At 42.7% G+C, this 19,524-nt stretch overlaps 1 protein-coding gene across 1 annotated transcript in view; it reads left to right on the forward strand.

Moving 5' to 3' along the window:
* The window catches only part of PARP8 (poly(ADP-ribose) polymerase family member 8), a 216,765-nt gene that overhangs the window by 168,608 nt on the left and 28,633 nt on the right, over positions 1–19,524 (forward strand). Inside the window, exons 12-16 of the mRNA XM_075269267.1 lie at positions 904–1,459; positions 6,191–6,244; positions 8,503–8,598; positions 16,192–16,284; positions 17,708–17,833. Coding sequence (XP_075125368.1) covers positions 904–1,459; positions 6,191–6,244; positions 8,503–8,598; positions 16,192–16,284; positions 17,708–17,833 — 925 coding nt within the window. The remainder of the gene's footprint in view (positions 1–903; positions 1,460–6,190; positions 6,245–8,502; positions 8,599–16,191; positions 16,285–17,707; positions 17,834–19,524) is intronic.

A 19,524-nucleotide genomic window follows, 5' to 3' on the forward strand; every position in this document is an offset into this window, starting at 1 on the left:
TGTCTTGATAGATAGATATATAGATAGATGATGGATGGATAGATAGATAGATAGATAGATAGATAGATAGATAGATAGATAGATAGGAGATAGATAGATAGATAGATAGATAGATAGATAGATAGATGATGGATGGATAGATAGATAGATAGATAGATAGATAGATAGATAGATAGATAGATGATAGATAGATAGATAATAGATAGATAGATGATTGATAGATAGATAGATAGATAGATAGATAGATAGATAGATAGATGATGGATGGATGGATAGATAGATAGATAGATAGATAGATAGATAGATAGATAGATGATAGATAGATAGATAGATAGATAGATAGATAGATGATAGAGATAGATAGATAGATAGATAGATAGATAGATAGATAGATAGATAGATAGATAGATAGATAGATCCGTACAAGGCTCACCAGAAATTCACTCCACCCCTCTGAGGCTACTGGCCTAACGCCACACCAACAGAGAGGGGAAGGCGCTGGTGGCCAGATCCCCGTTCAGGCTAGCTGCTGCAAATAACTGACCCTACGAGTTTCATCTTGTAAGTTTACAGATTCATCTGGGGTCTATAGGTCTCACAACTAGGAGCAGTCAATTGATGAACAGTATGATAGGCTGACCGTCTATGACCGTCTATGACGGTCAGCGGTCCAATTGGTACTTTCATCATCGGACTGTGTAAGGATACACCACTTGCAGAAGAGCAATGATAGAATGGTAACACCCATTTGTCATTTTATCTATAAATTTCTAGTAGAAATAATAGAGGGACAGCACAATTTATTATTGCATTGAATTATTATTTTATGGACACTCCCAGTATCTACTGGACAGGACAACGTTGTACAACCTTTTGTTCATTCCTGTTATTTGTGTTTTCAAGGTCGCCCAGTTACCCCCCTCCAGGATGTGGTAAAAGTAAAGTAAAACTAAAGTCAGAACAAGATGGAATCTCTAAAACTCACAAACTTCTGAGAAGGACTTGTTCTAGCACAGTCAAGGCTGAGGACATGTGTAACGCAAAATCCCACAGGAACTTTGGCCGCTCTCTGTCAAGTGATCCTAGGGCTGAGCAACCAATGGGCTTGAAACCACATAAACTCTTGAGTCGTCAGTGCTCCACCACCATTAAGCAGGAGGAATGCCTCTCACTTAAGCAACATAAACTCTTAACCCGTTCTTGTTCTGGAGACCCCAGATGTGAGCACAACAGCACCTTGAAGCCCCATAAACTTTTAAGCAGGTCTTATTCTAGTAATCTTCGTATGGAAGAATTAGATGGACTTAAGAACCACAAACTTCTCAGCAAGTCTTATTCCAGTGCCCCCAAATCATCCAAAATGGACCTTTTGAAAGAACCTATCGCAGAGGGCAGGCGGCTCTCTCTTACCTCAGGGCTGATTGGTATATTAACGCCAGCTGCATCGTCACAACCTGCTGTGGGTACACTGCTATCCTCACTGCTACCGGTAGCTTTCATGCTAAGGCTAGGTTCACACCTGTGCCCGGTCTCTGCCTTGGCATTCCATTCAGAAATTCTACTTTAAAAAATGCAGAAGGACTTTTCCCTCTGCATTTGTCCACCCTTTTCCAATGAAAACCAGGCAGAAACCTGGCAAAGGCCATTATAGTCTATGAGGTCTATGATTAGGTTTCCGGTCGGGGAGTCCCCGGGCGGATGACACGAACGGAAAACCGAACACTGGTATGAACCTAGCATAATCGTTACTCCACCTATTATAAACTTAAAGAGATCCTATCATTGGATACCCTTTTTTTTCTCCCTAACATGTAAGAATAGCCTTAAGATAGGCTATTCTTCTCCTACCTTTAGATGTCTTCTCCGCGCCGCTGTTCAGTAGAAGTCCGGGTTTTCTACGGTATGCAAATGAGTCCCCCAGTTCTCAAACAGCACTGGGGGCGTCCACAATGCTGCGAGAGAAATCTCCAGCGACGCCTCCATCTTCTTCTGGAACGCCCTCTTTCTGTGTTTTCTTCTGTCCTGGGTTTAAATCTTCTAGGCCTCGGGCAGAGCCGACTTTGCATGCTCGGGCCACAAGCAAATGGCCGCTTACACCAGCTTACTGTGTAAGTGGCCACAAGAAAATGGTCTAGAAGATTGAAACCCAGGATGGAAGAAGACACAAGTTGAGGGCATTCCAGAAGAAGATGGAGTCGTCGCTGGAGATTTCTCTCTCAGCATTGGGGACACCCCCAGTGCTGTTTGAGCGCTGGGAACTGTCCCCAGTGCTGCGAGAGAGAACTCATTTGCATACTGAAGAAAACCCGGATTTCTACCGAACGGCGCGCAGAGAAGACGTCTAAAGGTAGGAGAAGAATAGCCTTTCTTAAGGCTATTCCTATATGTTAATCAGAAAAAAAGGGTATCCAATGATAGGATCCCTTTAAAGCGTACCTATAGTTTTAACAAACATAACCAATCATACATCAATAGTACAGTGTGTGTATATGAGGAGTAACTTTTGGTCATTGTGTGATTTCTATTTTGCAATTTTTAGCTGTTCTTCCCTCTGTAGGATCTATCTCTGATTTCAGTTCTCCGTGAGCTGGTGGGTGGAGAGTAGTTGCAATAAAGTTAACCAAACACTGCATACAGAGTAGAGAAGAAACTGCTCTATAACTCTCTCTAATACAGAGTCATCATCAGGATCATATAGGACATTATAGAATACTGACCTGAATTGGTGTAAATAAAGCACTTGGAATGAGATAGTAACTTACTTATAGTAATTTAGTTTCAATAGCTGCTGTTTGTGGGCGTGTGTAATAGACAGCAGATCGTGGACCCATTGTGACACTTAACATGTTTGACTTTGGGCTGGTCCTGAGGGTGTTGTCTAAGTAGTCCCCTGGTTTTAACCCTTTAGCCCTTTATTCATTGCTGCAGGGGACCACCAAGTTGCTATGTCCATAAATGATGTGTAATAATGAGAATTGACACAGGGAGAAAGTATTGAAATCACTTACTGAAATGTATTTAAAGGGGTTGTTCCATCTCAAGAATTCTATCTATACTAGTAGCTTATGTAAATTTCAGACTTTTCCTAAACATATTGTTTTAGAAATTCTGCTTTGTTTGCCTGTAATGTGACCTTATTCTTTCCATTGTTTACACAGCGTTGTTATAATCATGGACCTGGGAGATAGGACAAGTGGTGTCACTTACTCAGTGCCAGCAGGACAATCTGTTCAGCTAATTGCAGTCTGTTATCTCTCTATGTAAACACACAGATAACACTGAGTCCATTCTGTACAAGCATCTGCATATTATCTGATCTGTCTGATCTGCAGAAGATTTGTGTGTCCTGTTCAGGGATGGGGGGGAGACTGAAACACCGAGATGGGAAAACCCCTTTAATATTTGGTTCTTGGTGATGAACCTTCAAGGGGTCACCTGTATGGAGAAACTAGTGGCTGGCATTCCTCAGCTGTGATTTTGGCCCATTCTTCCACACAGACACTCTTCACATCCTGAAGTTCGGTGGACTCCTTCTATGACCTCTGAACTTTAGCTCCTCCCATGAATTTTTTTATTGGATTCAGGTCAGATGATTGATCAGCTTGACCATTCCAGCTCTTTCTGTAGCTCTCCATAGGTGATCCTTGGCTCTTGGACATGTCTTCTGATGATTATTTCCACTCTTCTGTCTGAGATCTCACAGGGAGCACCTAGTCGTGTCTGGTTTATGATGTAATGATGACCTTTCAACTTCGGGATTTTGGCCACAACAGTGCTCACTGAAACCTTCAGTAGTCTAGAAATTCTTCTGTAACCAAAGCCCTCAGTATGTTTGGAAAGAATGAAGGTCTTGAGACAGTTCACTGGTTTTATCCATCATGAGATGTTTCTTGTGTGGTCCCTTAGTAATGAGACTCCTTTTTATGGGCCATCACTTGTGCCCACTGATATTATTTGTCACCATGTGGCAGGATTGCTTTTTCGTTCCTGATAGATTTCGTCCATTTTCAGGACTTTCCTTGCACTTTTCTGTGTCATTTCTCATCACTACACATAATTTATGGACATCTATGGTCTAATTTCTTGGGTGTGTGGATTGGATGGGTTTTTGCCCAAATTTGGTGAGGATTTGATGTCAAAATCTACTAAAGATTCCCAATAGGGATAATGAGAGTGTAGGTGTATCCAAATTGGAATGATAGGATGAAAGGCAAAAGTACACTAAAAACTATACACTAAATGTAACTCTTATTAACCTCCATTAGAGATCCAACCAGCTGCCGAATGGTGGATAGCAACTGTAGTCTGGTGTAGGGCTTCTATTATAGTGAACTCATATAGCCCAGTAGTAGATGGATGAGGGACAGAGTGGGGGGATATGTTACCCAATTGGGTCTGCCCACCTAATGAGTCAGCTAATGGATATATGAATGTGTTGCATCCACAGCAGGACTCAGAAAGACCCCCCCCCCCCATTTTTTTAAAATTATCTCTAGAACCTCAAACTGTATATTTCCCCCATGGTACACATAGTATCATTCACCCAGCACACACTAGCTATAGAACATTTGGCTCATCAGAGTTTCTATCTGTCCCATACACACATGGACACATTGGTAGGTTTGCCTAGCCCGCTATTTTGTCTGACGCGTTTCTACTGTATAAAACAACTTCCTCGGAGGTAAAAAAAACTAGTATTGCTTCCCCAAGGCGTATTTGTGGGCTCTATAGTTTTTAGCCCAGTCAGCCATGGTCTCCGGCTGTAAAACCGCCACCAGACGCAGCCAGCTGTATATAGCAATAGCCTCAACCTTCACCGTGATGTAAGGGGGGGCGTGCCACTGGTCACATGAGTGAATGCACCTCGCTTCGTCAAATGCCGGAGTTAGAGCACTGTCCATCCGGGCTTGTACTCCCTCCACGCCCGGATGGACAATGCTCTAACTCCAGCATCCTGCGTGCCGGCTGCGTCCATTCATTCCTATGGGTGCGTGCTATTTCAAATAGTACTCGCTCATATCTAGTTATAAAGCCTGCCATTGATTTCAATGTGTAGCGTGCGTAAGCTGGCACCCATTGAAATCAATGGGATCTGTTTTGAAGTGCCTCGCCCTGACACGTGTATACGTGTCTAAATGAGCGTCACGTTACTCTGTGGAAACGGAGCCTTATTGTGATAAGCCTCATACACAATGGGACTAGTCAATCACGAGCCCTCACGGCACAGTTTCTGCAGTGATTCAACCACATAAACTGCACCAAAATTCAGCGGGACGCTTTTATGAGTGCACTGATATAGGATGTGTATGAAGCGCCTGTCACTGCTCTCATGGAAAACAATGGGAGGGCAATTTGGGTCCAGTTCTTGATTTAGACAATTTTGAATTAGAAGACTATCTGTAATCTTTTGCCAAATTACACTGTGTCAACATACCCTTAGGGTTCATTCATAGTGAGTTTTTTGGCGAGGATTTTGGTACTGAATCCACGTGGAAAAAAACGCCTCCCCATAGACTTCTATGGGTTCTGGTAGATTTTTTTCTGCTAGCGGACTTTTTCCACTAACTTAAAAAAGCTTCCTTCCAGCGGATTCCGCCTGAAAAAACCAACACAGTCAAAGGGAGATGGAAAATCCACGTGGAATTGGCAAATTTCCTAATTCCTAAAGCGGATTTTTCCTCGCCAGATTCCTTACCAAAAAACTCTATGTGAATGAACCTTTAGTCTGAGGCCCCACATTGCAAAAACGCAGCTTTTTTTGTTGCAGATTTTGCTGCGTTGTTTTGAGCCAAAGCCAAAAATGGCTACAGAAGAAATGGGAAATATGTGGGAAATTCTTCGCTCCTGATTTTGGCTCAAAAACCGCAACAAAATCTGCAACAAAAAAAGCTGCATTTCCATAACATGGGACCTCAACTCTCTTTTGCATCATCCTGTTGCTGGTTGTCATCGGAAATATCCTTTACATTATCTCGAAAAATAAGTGTGTAGTAACGTTGCACTCATGTTAACAAATTTTTGGTCGAATTTTCAGAAATTTGCAAAACTGTATTAGCAAAATGAATGAAAATCTGTGACATTACTGCAACGTGTGAATAGATCCTAACCACGCAATGGATCCTCATTACTATTGACATGAACTGTTTTATTCAGTATGTGAAAATGCTAAAATCTTCATCTTGTATTGTAGCCAACCAATGGTGCAAAAAGTGTTCCAGCGCGGGGGCATGGATTTCTTGTGCAGGTATGACCTTGAATGTTCGGTATCACATGCACAGGTGCAATATTCCCGTGTAGAATAGAGTCAACATTTTACTTGTGCAAATAGAAGGCTGACAAAATAAACTATATATATATATATATATATATATATATATATATATATACAGTGATAGCCATAAGTGTTGGTACCCGTGAAATTTTTCAATAAAATGAAGTATTTCTCCCGGAAAATTATTGCAACTTTGTTTCAGGCATGTGGTGCTCATTGAAACTCATCTGTAGCAAGTAACAGGTGTGGACAATACAAACATCACACCTGAAACCAGATACAAAGGAGAGAAGTTGACTCAATCTGCACATTGTGTGTGTGTACCACACTAAGCACACACATGAGATAAACTTGTATATAACAAAACATGTAATTCCAATAATTTTCTGGGAGAAATACTTCATTTTCTGGAAACAAATCTCAGGGGTGCTAACACTTATGTCCATGGATGTATACAAGTACTGTATAGTAAACTATATCAGATAATGTAACTGAAGTGAATATTTCAGGTCAATAGTGAGGCTGAGTATACTTATACAAGTCATGTGGCGATAGTTACATAAAAAAGTTTTAAAAATACTTACGTGTTTTAAAAAAGATGGTGCCCAGTCAGTGCAGAAGGTAATCGGAGGATATTATATCAGTATATGTGACATGCCCATGAAATTTTCTAAAAATTAATTCCCCTCCTAGAAGAGGATCATGCATGTTATATACCGTTGCAAAGCTGACAGTGTCTGCCCAATTCCATAAATATCAGTGCTGTTAGTTTCAGCTACTGATATCGCTGAACTGTCAAATAGGCCGGCCTCGCAGCTCTTCAGGGACCGGTACTCGCCTATAGACTTGTACTTTCAGGGGGGCCTAGCTATGGCTCTGAGTAAGGTTGAGCGATCGTGTTCGGAAAAGATCGGATTCTGATCGGCGATCGAGAGAAAATTTCACGATCGCGATCGGAATTCCGAACACGATCTTTTTAGGTGGGATCGAGATCGGTACTATTTCCCACAATGCTTTGCTTAGCCTTCACACTGAGTATACGATCCGTTCATTCTGAGTGGAGTGTATACTCAGTGTGAAGGCTCCGCTGAGGTTTCAAAGGAATGAATGGAAGCAGCGACCCACAGCCTTAACCCCGTGCGCGCCGGCTGCCTCCATTCATTCTAATAGGAGACTAAACTAACATCTCTAGTAGCTACTTACCTCCAGAGATGGCTGCTCCGGTGCCCGGCATTCTCCTTCTTCTTCGCCTTGCTGCCGCTCCACACTGCTCTTCTCGACTTGCTGCCGCTGCCTCTCAGGTTAGTGTTAAAGAGCTAGGAAGGCGGGGCTTGTGGCTTAGGAGAGTGTGGGCGGGTACAAGACGGGGAGATGTGACGTCTCCCCTCCCAGTACCCGCCCACACTCTCCTAATCTGGGAGGCAGGGGGCAGCGAGGTGAGAAGAGCAACGTGGAGCGGCAGCGAGGCAAAGGAGAAGGAGAACTCCGGAGCAGCCATCTCTGCAGGTAAGTGGACACCAGGGGGGACTAAGTAGCCAGAGGATTAAAAAAAAAAAATTGTCTGGCTACTTAGTGATTCACTACGCAGCCTGGATTCTAACAATTAAAGCGTTCAATTGTTAGATTCAATGCTGTATAATGAATAGGATTGTTTTTAAAATCCGATCTCCGATTAGTAAAAAAAATCCCATTGACTTGCATTGGGATCGGAATTGGGATCGAGATCGGGTTTGAATGAAAAATGATCGGAAATCGGATTTTAAAATCGATCCTGAATAGTCAAGATCGGCTCAACCCTGGCGCTGAGCTGTAAGATTGGCCCCAATATCTCTAGCACTGGGGTACACTGTCAGCTTTGCAACAGTATATCACACTTCCAATCTTAGAGAACGTGAACGATCCTTTTTAAAGGGATTCTGTTACCGGAACCCATTCTATCACTTGAATCAAACTCTTCTCCTTTTGTAAATCGGGGCCTCTGTTGCCGAGATATCAACATTTTTTTAATGATATTTCCACTTATCTCTATGGAGCAATGACAACGCCTCCATTGCTCCAAAGAGCTCTTTTGTATATTGACAAAAACAGCAGTATCTTGGCACAGATTCAGAAGAAGAGCACACCATTGGATTCAGGTAAACCTAACCTATCTATCTGCAGCCTGACGACAGACTCCTTTGAACACTTCCTAAATTCTCTGCTCTCACCATCTTCCTCCTCTTCTTTTTCAGACGATAGAGTTTGCTGAGCAGAGAATACCTGTGCTGAACGAGTACTGCGTGGTTTGTGATGAACCCCATGTATTTCAAAATGGACCAATGCTGAGGGTGAGCGCTCTATGACACGAATATAATGCAAATCCAGGGCTTGCCAATGCTGTGTAACACATCAGCCATATCCTAGTTTCTGGGAGAGTTGGGTGTAGTGATATAACTATATGGGATGCCAAAACAGTTGCCCTTGTGCTTGAGCGGCCCCAATGTCTCTCTACCATATGAAAATAAATCAGTAATATAAAATGGCACAAGGTGCGGGATGGGGGCGCTGTTTCTGATTTTTCAATGGGGCCCCGGAGCTTCTAACTAATATGGCACCCTGTATTCTTTAGTTATACTTTGCCATATAAAAACAGGTGGTGCACAGACTACATGGGGTCACTGCAGTAAAGCAAAGTAGCTGTGGGCAGCCATAGATTTCTCTTGTAGCGGCCACTACAGGTGGCAATGTGATATTACATGGTGACCATTCATTTGTTATATATATGGTCACCCCAAGTCCTCCAGATCGGGATTCACTCTTCACAGTAGATCACCATTCTGGCTTAAAGGTGGCCACATACGTTCAATAGCTTGCCAAATACTTGTTTAGTTGAAGGCTATTCCTTCCAACTCCTCCATACACATGCAACTTGTGGCAAGGCTTGCATGTGTTCTGAAGTAGGAAAAGGGAGTAAACTGCCGTGATACACCTCTGATAGTGACTTATCTTTTTTGAGATGGATCATCCATCATATGTCGAGGGAGTTAAGACACTACCAAATGGGACCCAAAAATTGGTGTGTTAAACTAAATATGGGCACCTTAAAGGGATGGCCTGACGCAAAAAAAAAATTCTGATAGATAATGTAATTTACAAAACAAGTTGATTGAACATTTACAGCTCCGCCATAGCAGTGTTGACAACCCGGACAGCCATATTGAGGGTCCTTGACAACTTTTTCGAATGTCCTGTTTCATCACTCTATGATGTGCTATAATAGGGACTCTTGGGGCAACGTCTTATACTGGACAGCCCCGGAGGGAGAGGAGTGACCACTATGGACATGAGCGGTACATAGACATCCTTATCTGCCTCTGGCTTTGATGTTAGATAATCTCCAGCGCTATTATCCGCCTTGTATGATGTATTATTCATGTCTTGTAGCCGTTTGATTATGGGATGGAATAGGTTTGTGCCAAATGATAATTTCTTCATTAGCGTTATGTCGGCTCCTTGTGTCTTGGTGTTTCAATGTAAAAACATTCATTTATTTCCTGGCTTGTAAACAGGTCTTTTGTTCCTATTGTCTCCTCGTTTCATGTAATTATGACTGAGGTCAGTAAGTAGCGGCGTGCGTCTGTATTAATTGGACGCTAAGCGTGACATGAGCTCGTAAATTCAGGCCTTTCATGTAATGAATTGTATGCAGCGCCGTCTCCGATGATGCACTGAGTGTTCCACAGCAGTAGGAAAAGACAATTCTGGAACATTTTTTTTTGTTGTTGTTGTTCCTCTGTTCTCCCTCCTGGCAGCACATGAATAAATTGTCGCCTGCAGAGTGGGCTTCATTTTCAATGCAAAAAATTCTCATTAAGGAGATGTTAGAACCAGATGTTACAAAATAGTCTTTATTTCTGGTGGTAGATTTTTTTTTTACTTTATTTTGTATACACATGTGTATGGGGGAATCATCATACCTTCATTGATGTATTTTACATGAGCCATAGCAAGCTGTAGTCTGGAGACGGACAATAGACTTCTTTGGGAGGGTGTTGTGGGCATGCTCTGTGCAGAAGTCATTGTGCCAGGAAGGGGAAAGTGATACCTGTGATAGATCTTGACATGTCTTCACCCCGATGGGAAATGATTAATTGTCAGAGGGGTCTATTAGGGTCTTATATCTCTCTCTCTACATGTACATAGCTCCCAACTTTTACAGGATAATATTTGGGTATCATAAGCTTTGCCTCAAACTCCACTACATTTGGTCCACCCTTATTCCATTATGCCCACACACAGTATAATGTCTGCTTATTATGGTCCCCACAGTATGGCCTAAACAACATAATGTTCCCCCTCCATGTGTCACTCACAGTATAATGCCCCCCCTCCATGTGGCCACCACAATATAGTTGTTCCCCTTCATGTGGCCCCCACATTATTATGTTCCCCTTCATGTAGCTCCCCATTATAATTCCCCACAACAGCCAAAGGAGAGTGGCCGTAATAAGATAATAAACGGTAATAGGTAAAATACTAAATACAGTCCTATGAAAAAGTTTGGGCACCCCTATTAATCTTAATCATTTTTAGTTCTAAATATTTTGGTGTTTGCAACAGCCATTTCAGTTTGATATATCTAATAACTGATGGCCACAGTAATATTTCAGGATTGAAATGAGGTTTATTGTACTAACAGAAAATGTGTAATATGAATTAAACCAAAATTTGACTGGTGCAAAAGTATGGGCACCTCAACAGAAAAGTGACATTAATATTTAGTAGATCCTCCTTTTGCAGAGATAACAGCCTCTAGTCACTTCCTGTAGCTTTTAATCAGTTCCTGGATCCTGGATGAAGGGATTTTGGACCATTCCTCTTTACAAAACAATTCAAGTTCAGTTAAGTTTGATGGTCGCCGAGCATGGACAGCCCGCTTCAAATCATCCCACAGATGTTCAGTGATATTCAGGTCTGGGGACTGGGATGGCCATTCCAGAACATTGTACTTGTTCCTCTGCATGAATGCCTGAGTCGATTTGGAGCGGTGTTTTGGATCATTGTCTTGCTGAAATATCCATCCCCGGCGTAACTTCAACTTCGTCACTGATTCTTGAACATTATTCTCAAGAATCTGCTGATACTGAGTGGAATCCATGCGACTCTCAACTTTAACAAGATTCCCGATGCCGGCATTGGCCACACAGCCCCAAAGCATGATGGAACTTCCACCAAATTTTACAGTGGGTAGCAAGTGTTTTTCTTGGAATGCTGTTTTTTTTTGGACGCCATGCATAACGCCTTTTTGTATGACCAAACAACTCAGTCTTTGTTTCAACAGTCCACAGGCTTGTCCAAATGTGCTTTTACATACCTAAGGGGGCTCTGTTTGTGGCGTGGTTGCAGAAACAGCTTCTTTCTCATCAATCTCCCATACAGCTTCTCCTTGTGCAAAGTGTGCTGTATTGTTGACCGATGCACAGTGACACCATATTCCAAAAAAGAAAAAAATGTGGATTGTGACTTACCGCTACAGACGATTTAGTTGAGGTGCTGGACCTTGCCTCTGGACAATGGAGGACACACAGCCATGCAGGATATGAAGAAAAAGAAGTATGGTCCGCAACACTCCAATATTCAATAAAACTTCATATTTTAATTCATCTTCTTAAAACACGATAGACATGATACGGACAATGTGGCAGCAAGAAAGCATATAAGTGCAATAAAAAACACTAACGCGTTTCGAGGTAAACTGACCTCTTAATCATAGCTATGATTAAGAGGTCAGTTTACCTCGAAACGCGTTAGCGTTTTTTATTGCACTTATATGTTTTCTTGCTGCCACATTGTCCGTATCATGTCTATCGTGTTTTAAGAAGATGAATTAAAATATGAAGTTTTATTGAATATTGGAGTGTTGCGGACCATACTTCTTTTTCTTCATATCCTGCATGACAGTGACACCATCTGCAGCAAGATGATGCTGCAGCTCTTTGGAGGTGGTCTGTGGATTGTCCTTGACTGTTCTCACCATTCTTCTTCTCTGCCTTTCTGATATTTTTCTTGGCCTGCCACTTCTGGGCTTAACAAGAACTGTCCCTGTGGTCTTCCATTTCCTTACTATGTTCCTCACAGTTGAAACTGACAGGTTAAATCTCTGAGACAACTTTTTGTATTCTGCCCATGAACAACTATGTTGAACAATCTTTGTTTTCAGATCATTTGAGAGCGGGCTGTCCATGCTCGGTGACCATCAAACTTAACTGAACTTGAATTGTTTTGTAAAGAGGAATGGTCCAAAATACCTTCATCCAGGATCCAGGAACTGATTAAAAGCTACAGGAAGCGACTAGAGGCTGTTATCTCTGCAAAAGGAGGATCTACTAAATATTAATGTCACTTTTCTGTTGAGGTGCCCATACTTTTGCACCAGTCAAATTTTGGTTTAATGCATATTGCACATTTTCTGTTAGTACAATAAACCTCATTTCAATCCTGAAATATTACTGTGTCCATCAGTTATTAGATATATCAAACTGAAATGGCTGCTGCAAACACCAAAATATTTAGAACTAAAAATGATTAAAATTAATAGGGGTGCCCAAACTTTTTCATAGGACTGTATTTATTATAGAAAATATACCATAAAAATACAGCAGACAAGTAGGGACTTGAAACACAGTACAACAACAGGGAACCGCACAAGGCAAGGTAAGTAATTAATTAATGTATATCATACATATTAATCAGTGCAAATGTTTTATCAGTATGATACGAAACACAAAAGCTACAGATGTATAGATTTGTTGATAGTAATAATAGCAAAATGCACAACTGCATACAGTCAAATCAAATCAAATCAAAAAATGCTTTATTGGCACGTCCGAATAGGTATTTGGCATTGCCAAAGCTAGTAAAGTGGGCGGGGGGGGGGAGTTGGGTTGGGTGGGTGGTGGGTATGGGGGGGTGGTTTGGGTTATAACAGTCCATGGAGTCTCATCTTCCTCTTCGTTGGTGACCGCTATATGGGGGGGGGGGTTTGAAGGTGGGGGTGGGGTGAGGTGGGTGTATTGGGATAAATATAACAGTCCATGGAGTCTCATCTTCCTCTTAGTTGGTGACCGCTATATGGGGAGTTGGGGTGGGGCGGGTGTATTGGGATAAATATAACAGTCCGTGGAAACTCATCTTCCTCTGGTTTGGTGACAGCTGGACACGTATTGGGCAGCGATCTCCACAGTGGCCTCTTCTTCTCCCAGTAGGATGTAGAGTTTCCTCTTCTCGTCTGCAGATATGAAGTCTGGGATATGGGCATAGAGTCTTTGGTAGTAGACGGCCCTCACAGCTGAGTATTTGGTGCAGTGTAGCAGGAAGTGGGTCTCGTCTTCTAGGGCCCCCTGGTCACAGTGCTGGCATAGTCTTTTCTCCCGTGGCTTGTACGTCTGCCTGTATCGCCCCGTCTCTATCTCTAGGTTGTGGGCGCTCAGTCTGTACCGGCTCAGGGTCTGTCTGTGCTTGGGGTGGCGTATTCTCTCCAGGTAGGTGGCCATGGTGTAGCCCCTGGTCTAAAATAGCAGAATCCAAGAAAGAGTCATAAAGAGAAGGCAACCTCATCAAAATGTAATTAGGCCACTACACATACCCCTAGCTAATAATGATACAAAAAGTATAGGACCAATGGTCTCTCCAGTAAAGGACACAATGGATAAGGGAAAAGGTGAAAATTGAACCAGTCAGCAAGGGGTAAATGTGTGCTAAGAGTCTATCCACATAATGCTCACTCAAATAGTAATAAGGCTGCAGACAAAGAATCAATAGTCAGAGTTTAAAGACTATAGCAGTGACAATAAGTGAATAGCCTAAATACCTGTAGCCATGTCTATAATGACCACCTTGAACAAGGTGCAACACAAATGCGGGTACCTGGAAGGCCACCTCAACGCGTTTCGTCAAAGGATTCCTTCATGTGACCCCCACATTATAATGTCCCTCTTTATGTAGATATCACATTATGATGTTCCTTTTCATGTGGCCCCCACATTATAATGTCCCCCTTCATGTGGCCCCCACATTATAATGTCCCCCTTCATGTGACCCTCACATTATAATGTCCCCCTTCATGTGGCCCCCACATTATAATGTCCCCCTTCATGTGACCCTCACATTATAATGTCCCCCTTCATGTGACCCTCACATTATAATGTCCCTCTTCATGTAGATATCACATTAAGTCTCTCTTCATGTGACCCCCACATTATAATGTCCCCCTTCATGTGGCCCCCACGTTATAATATCCCCTTCATATCACCTACACATTATATCCCTCTTCATGTAGATATCACATTATAATGTCCTCTTCATGTGGCCCCTACATTATAATGCCTCCTTAATATGACCAAATTATAATGTACTCTTTCCTGTAGCCCCCAAATTATAATGACCTTCTCCTTGTGGTCTCTACCAAAAATGCAAAAAAATAAAATCTCTAAAACTACCCCCCCAGTCTTCTCTCTCTGCTGTCAGTGGCTTCATCGAGCAACAAGCACATTGTAGTGAGTACATTGCCCCCCCACCTGACTTCTTCCAAACTGCTAGCAACAGAGATACGGACTGAATGGTGAAGCAGGACTTGGACAGCTACCTGCTTCAACTCATTTGCGTCCTCCCTCTGGACATACCTTCCAGCACCCAATATATGGTATTGTCCCACTGAATCCAGGACAACTGGGAGGAATGTTCTGTCCTCATATTTGATGGCCTTCAGTTTGAGGCAGGGACCAATTGACCATTCCAGCACAAGACTGGTGGTCTTTGGACCTTTAGCCAGTTATATAAATCCACTACATATAAATAGCTGAGGCCCCTTGACTATAGTTTGCCTTGACTGCAGTTTGCCTTGACTGTAGTTTGCTCCCTGAAACCAAGTGTACCAAGTGATCTTGAATGCCGGGGACCCAGTCCACTATCAAATTAAAGGGTAGCATCTTATGGGAGTAGCTGTTATCTTGGAAAATGAGATCGGGTGTTGGTGAATGCTGCCTGGAGTGAATGTAGTCGTGCTCCTGCTGGATGATGACATATCCCCATTCAGATATACAATAGAGCGAATATATTAAAATACCCCTAAGAGTACAGTCTAATTAGTATATTGAGTGCTGAAATTATGAACACAGATTGCTCAGGAATGGCGGGGGCTAGAAAAAAAATACCAGCTGCACCGGAAACAGTGTACCAGCGCCTATTAAAGATTTCAAAAAGTTATTTGAGTTGGTGAAAGGACCCCTTTTAGTCTACCCCTAAGCTAGGAATCCCAAAATACATAACGTAAGCCATAGAAACAACGCGCCAGTCTGTAATCTACAGGATCTATTTTAATAACAGAATTAATCATCTCCGTTATTAACACAGGGGGGGGCACATAAATAAATAAATTAGCATTTTAATAAGCAGATTACGATATTTACCCATGTAGCGGAATGATTTCTCCGTGTCATAACATTTCCTTTTAAGATGCAAAGGATGATACACCCTAATGCACAAAGCCGCGGATCCAGATTTTATAATGAAATTAGGCCCCGTCCTCCGTGGAGGCAACGAAGCAAGGCCCATTGTGCGGTGCTTTACTGTACATCAACTTATTTGACATCTCATTTCACAACTGCTGAGCAATGTAGAAGCATTTCATGAATTAAAACATGAAGAGAGCCTGCAGGAGCCATTTAAATATCGCCGCGTGGGCTATTTGTCTTGTTATAGTACTGCCACCTGGTGGCCGCATCATGTCACTGAATCTCCTTTGTGTCTTGCTTTTCTTCTCTCTAATCTGTATTATTCCACTTCACCTGGTTGTTATCGAATAATGTATACAAAGATAATCCAATAAAAAGGGAAAGTTGCTCCTGTGCGCTGATATTTGTTGTGTTTCTTTCTTTTGACAGCCTACCGTTTGTGAGAGAGAGCTTTGTGTATTCGCTTTTCAGACACTGGGTGTAATGAATGAAGCTGCCGATGAAATCGCAACTGGTGCTCAGGTATATAGAATCATATAGTTTCCCACATCATGGTGTGCTATGGTAACTGAGATCATATATTCGATACAATGTAATAATAGAATGTGGCTGGTGTGTTCCGTCTAACATGTCTATCACCATTGGGGCAGGTCACAGCAGCACAGAGGGTATCAGCTCAGTGAACAGTTGTGATTCCATATCTAACATGAAATAAAGAAAAATGTCTGATGATACGTATATCTTATCCTAGTACTGCTTGAATCATTCCTGTGCTATTACTTCTCTATGTGCATTATCCCACTCTGTTTCATTAATGCTTTCAGTAGCCCCACTATTATGACGTCACTGTGTGCATTATCCCACTATTGTAGCATCAATGTTTTCAGTATTTCACTATTATGACGTCACTGTGTGCATTATCCCACTATTGTAGCATCAATGTTTTCAGTATTTCACTATTATGACATCACTGTGTGCATTGTTCAACTATTTTGACATCAGTGTATTCATTATTCCACTTCTGTGACATCACTGTTAGCAGTATTTTGCTATTGTGACATCACTGTACACATGATCTCACTACTATGACTTCCCTGAGTGTATTATTCCACTACAGTATCTTTACTGGCTGCAGTAGGTTACTCATTTGTGACATCACTATGTGTATTATCTCACTCGTGTGACTTCATTGTGTATACCATTGCACTTTTGTCATATCACTATGTCAACAGTTTACTATTCTGGCACGACTGTGTATTAAATCTTTACTGTGACATTACTGTGTGCAGTATTTCACTATTATTCCATTATTGTGACATCACTATGTGCATTATGTGACATGCGAGCAATAGTTCATTAAGGTGTCATCACTGTGTGTGTTTTCTATTAATGCGACATCACTTTGTTCACTGTTTCATATTTGTGATATCTTTGTATAGTATATAGTGTGACATCACTATATACATTATTTCACTATTATGACATTGCTGTGTGCATTATTTCACTACTATGTCATTAGCATGTGCGTTAATCCACTACTGTGATATCACAATGTACATTATTTCACTATTGTGCCATTGCTATGTACATTATCCCACTATTGTGACATTGCTGTGTGCAGTATTTCAGTACTGTCATTACCATGTGCATTATTCCATTACTGTGACATCACTGTGTGCATTGTGCAGCTATTATCCCTATGTAACTAAATAATCATAAGCCTTTAATCTGAATTTGCTGCTGAAGGTGGTCATGGTCCAAGTTTGTTGTGTTGCCCCATGGTTACTTGTTACACCCCTGACTTTTAGGGAAACAAAATGACAGCCAACATGGCTGCCATTAAAGTTCCCACGACAGTTATCCCTTGCTAACCCAGACAATTATTCATACGCTTCTATTTCTATATACATCATTGTGACCAAACCTTTTGCTACACTGTTTCTAGGTTGTAGATCTCCTTGTGTCAATGTGTCGGTCTGCTTTGGAATCCCCGAGGAAAGTTGTCATATTTGAGCCATATCCTTCAGTGGTAGACCCCAATGATCCTCAGACCCTGGCCTTTAATCCACGAGTAAGTACTTGCCTTCCACTTGTCCATTTTGGTGTCTGCCTTCGGGTAAGTTCAGACGGGGTTTTTTGGACCGGAACTTGAGGCGGAGGCCGCCTCAGGTTCCGGTCCAAAAGATGGATAGCCGCGACTGAATGCCAGTGCACTGCATCGGCATCCAGTCGCGCACTCTGCTCCGGATTAGGCCCAGTGAATGGGCCTAGTTGGGTGGAGGGAGTGTCTTGAGGCCGAATCACAAGGCGAAACGGCCTGAAGAATGAGCATGTTGCTTCTTTTTCTGGGAGCCGGAACAAACCGGCTCTTGGAAAAAACGCCTGAACGGCTCCCATTGATTTCAATGCAATACAATACAGCGAATGCAGCCTCAATATCCTGACTAAAAATCTCCATGTGAACTTACCCTTCTAGTACAAAATGCACTGGATTTATTTGGTTCTAATTTCCCCCCATAATAAGCAATGTCACCATAGCAGGGGCAGACTTGCCATAGATGCCGCCTGAGCCTGGTCACCCCCTTGCTACTGCCCTGCTGTGCCTGTTCTGACACTTACCAGGTCCCTTCTGGACACATAGCAAATGCCCGCTTAAAGGGGTTATCCAGTTTTTACAATATCAATATTAACACATGACCCTAGCTGTTACCCCCTGGCTCTCAGCTGTCTTACTATAGGTGATCTGCGGGAGTCCCACTTGTCTAATATAGATGGCCTATATTAAAGGGAACTTGTCAGGTCAATTTGAGATAGAGCATTTATCTGTTCTTCTATTTCTGCAACTCACCAGAAGAGCCGATCAATTTATACAAATGTGAATGCACCCGTAAGCCAGTCACTATCTGATGCAGGTGTCCTCTGCAACCACTGAGGGAGAGGACATTTCCAGGCATATCCTGTTTGTCAGCAAGACCAGGGAAGAAGCGTAGAAAATTGAGTATCCTAGGTGTAAATTTCTTGGTAACCCACTCTGAACCCGCTAACACTAATTCTCTGGAACGCCCCTTTAATGTCTATGGAGTATAAAAAAAACCCCATAAATTTATCAATCCCTCTATGCCAGTTTTCAGATATTGCCATAGACATTTGAAGCAAGGACCTTTCTTTGCCCCATAATCCTGCCCTGTGCCTTAGTTACCCCAATGTGTAAATGTGGGTCGGGCAAGGTAGTCGGGTACATATTCATTATTATTCATGAAAGGCGTGAATTATAATAGAAATCTATACCATCTACTAACTGACGCAGATCTCCATTCTGACAAGAACGAGCGGCTGAGTCTGCACCCGCTGGGGCCTGCATTAAGACTGGCATACCATACACCAGTCTTCATAAATCTTCCCCAATGTATAACCAGCGCCGCACCTCCCATGAGGCGACCTGAAGCGACCGCTTCAGACGGCACTATGGCAGGGCCCCGGGGAGGGCTGCATTTTTCCTCCTAAGCCAGTCCAGGACAAGCTATCCTGGACTGGCTTAGCGTCACCGAGTGGTGGATTGAGGAGGCCGCTGGAGCAGCGCTGCTCCAGCGGCCTCCCCTCACACTCAGGCAGAGAGCAGGTCCTCTCCCCGCCTGATCTCTGCCTGCTAGCGCCGCTCCGCCACTCCCCCTTCGCTCCGCCCCGCCCCCCTTCGCTTAGCCCCGTCCCGTCCCCGCCCCCTCGGGGGGGGGGGGGGGGTGGCTTTCTTTAGTCCGCATCAGG

This window comes from Leptodactylus fuscus, chromosome 1, assembly GCF_031893055.1.
Source record: "Leptodactylus fuscus isolate aLepFus1 chromosome 1, aLepFus1.hap2, whole genome shotgun sequence".
Classification (NCBI taxonomy): Eukaryota; Metazoa; Chordata; class Amphibia; order Anura; family Leptodactylidae; genus Leptodactylus; species Leptodactylus fuscus.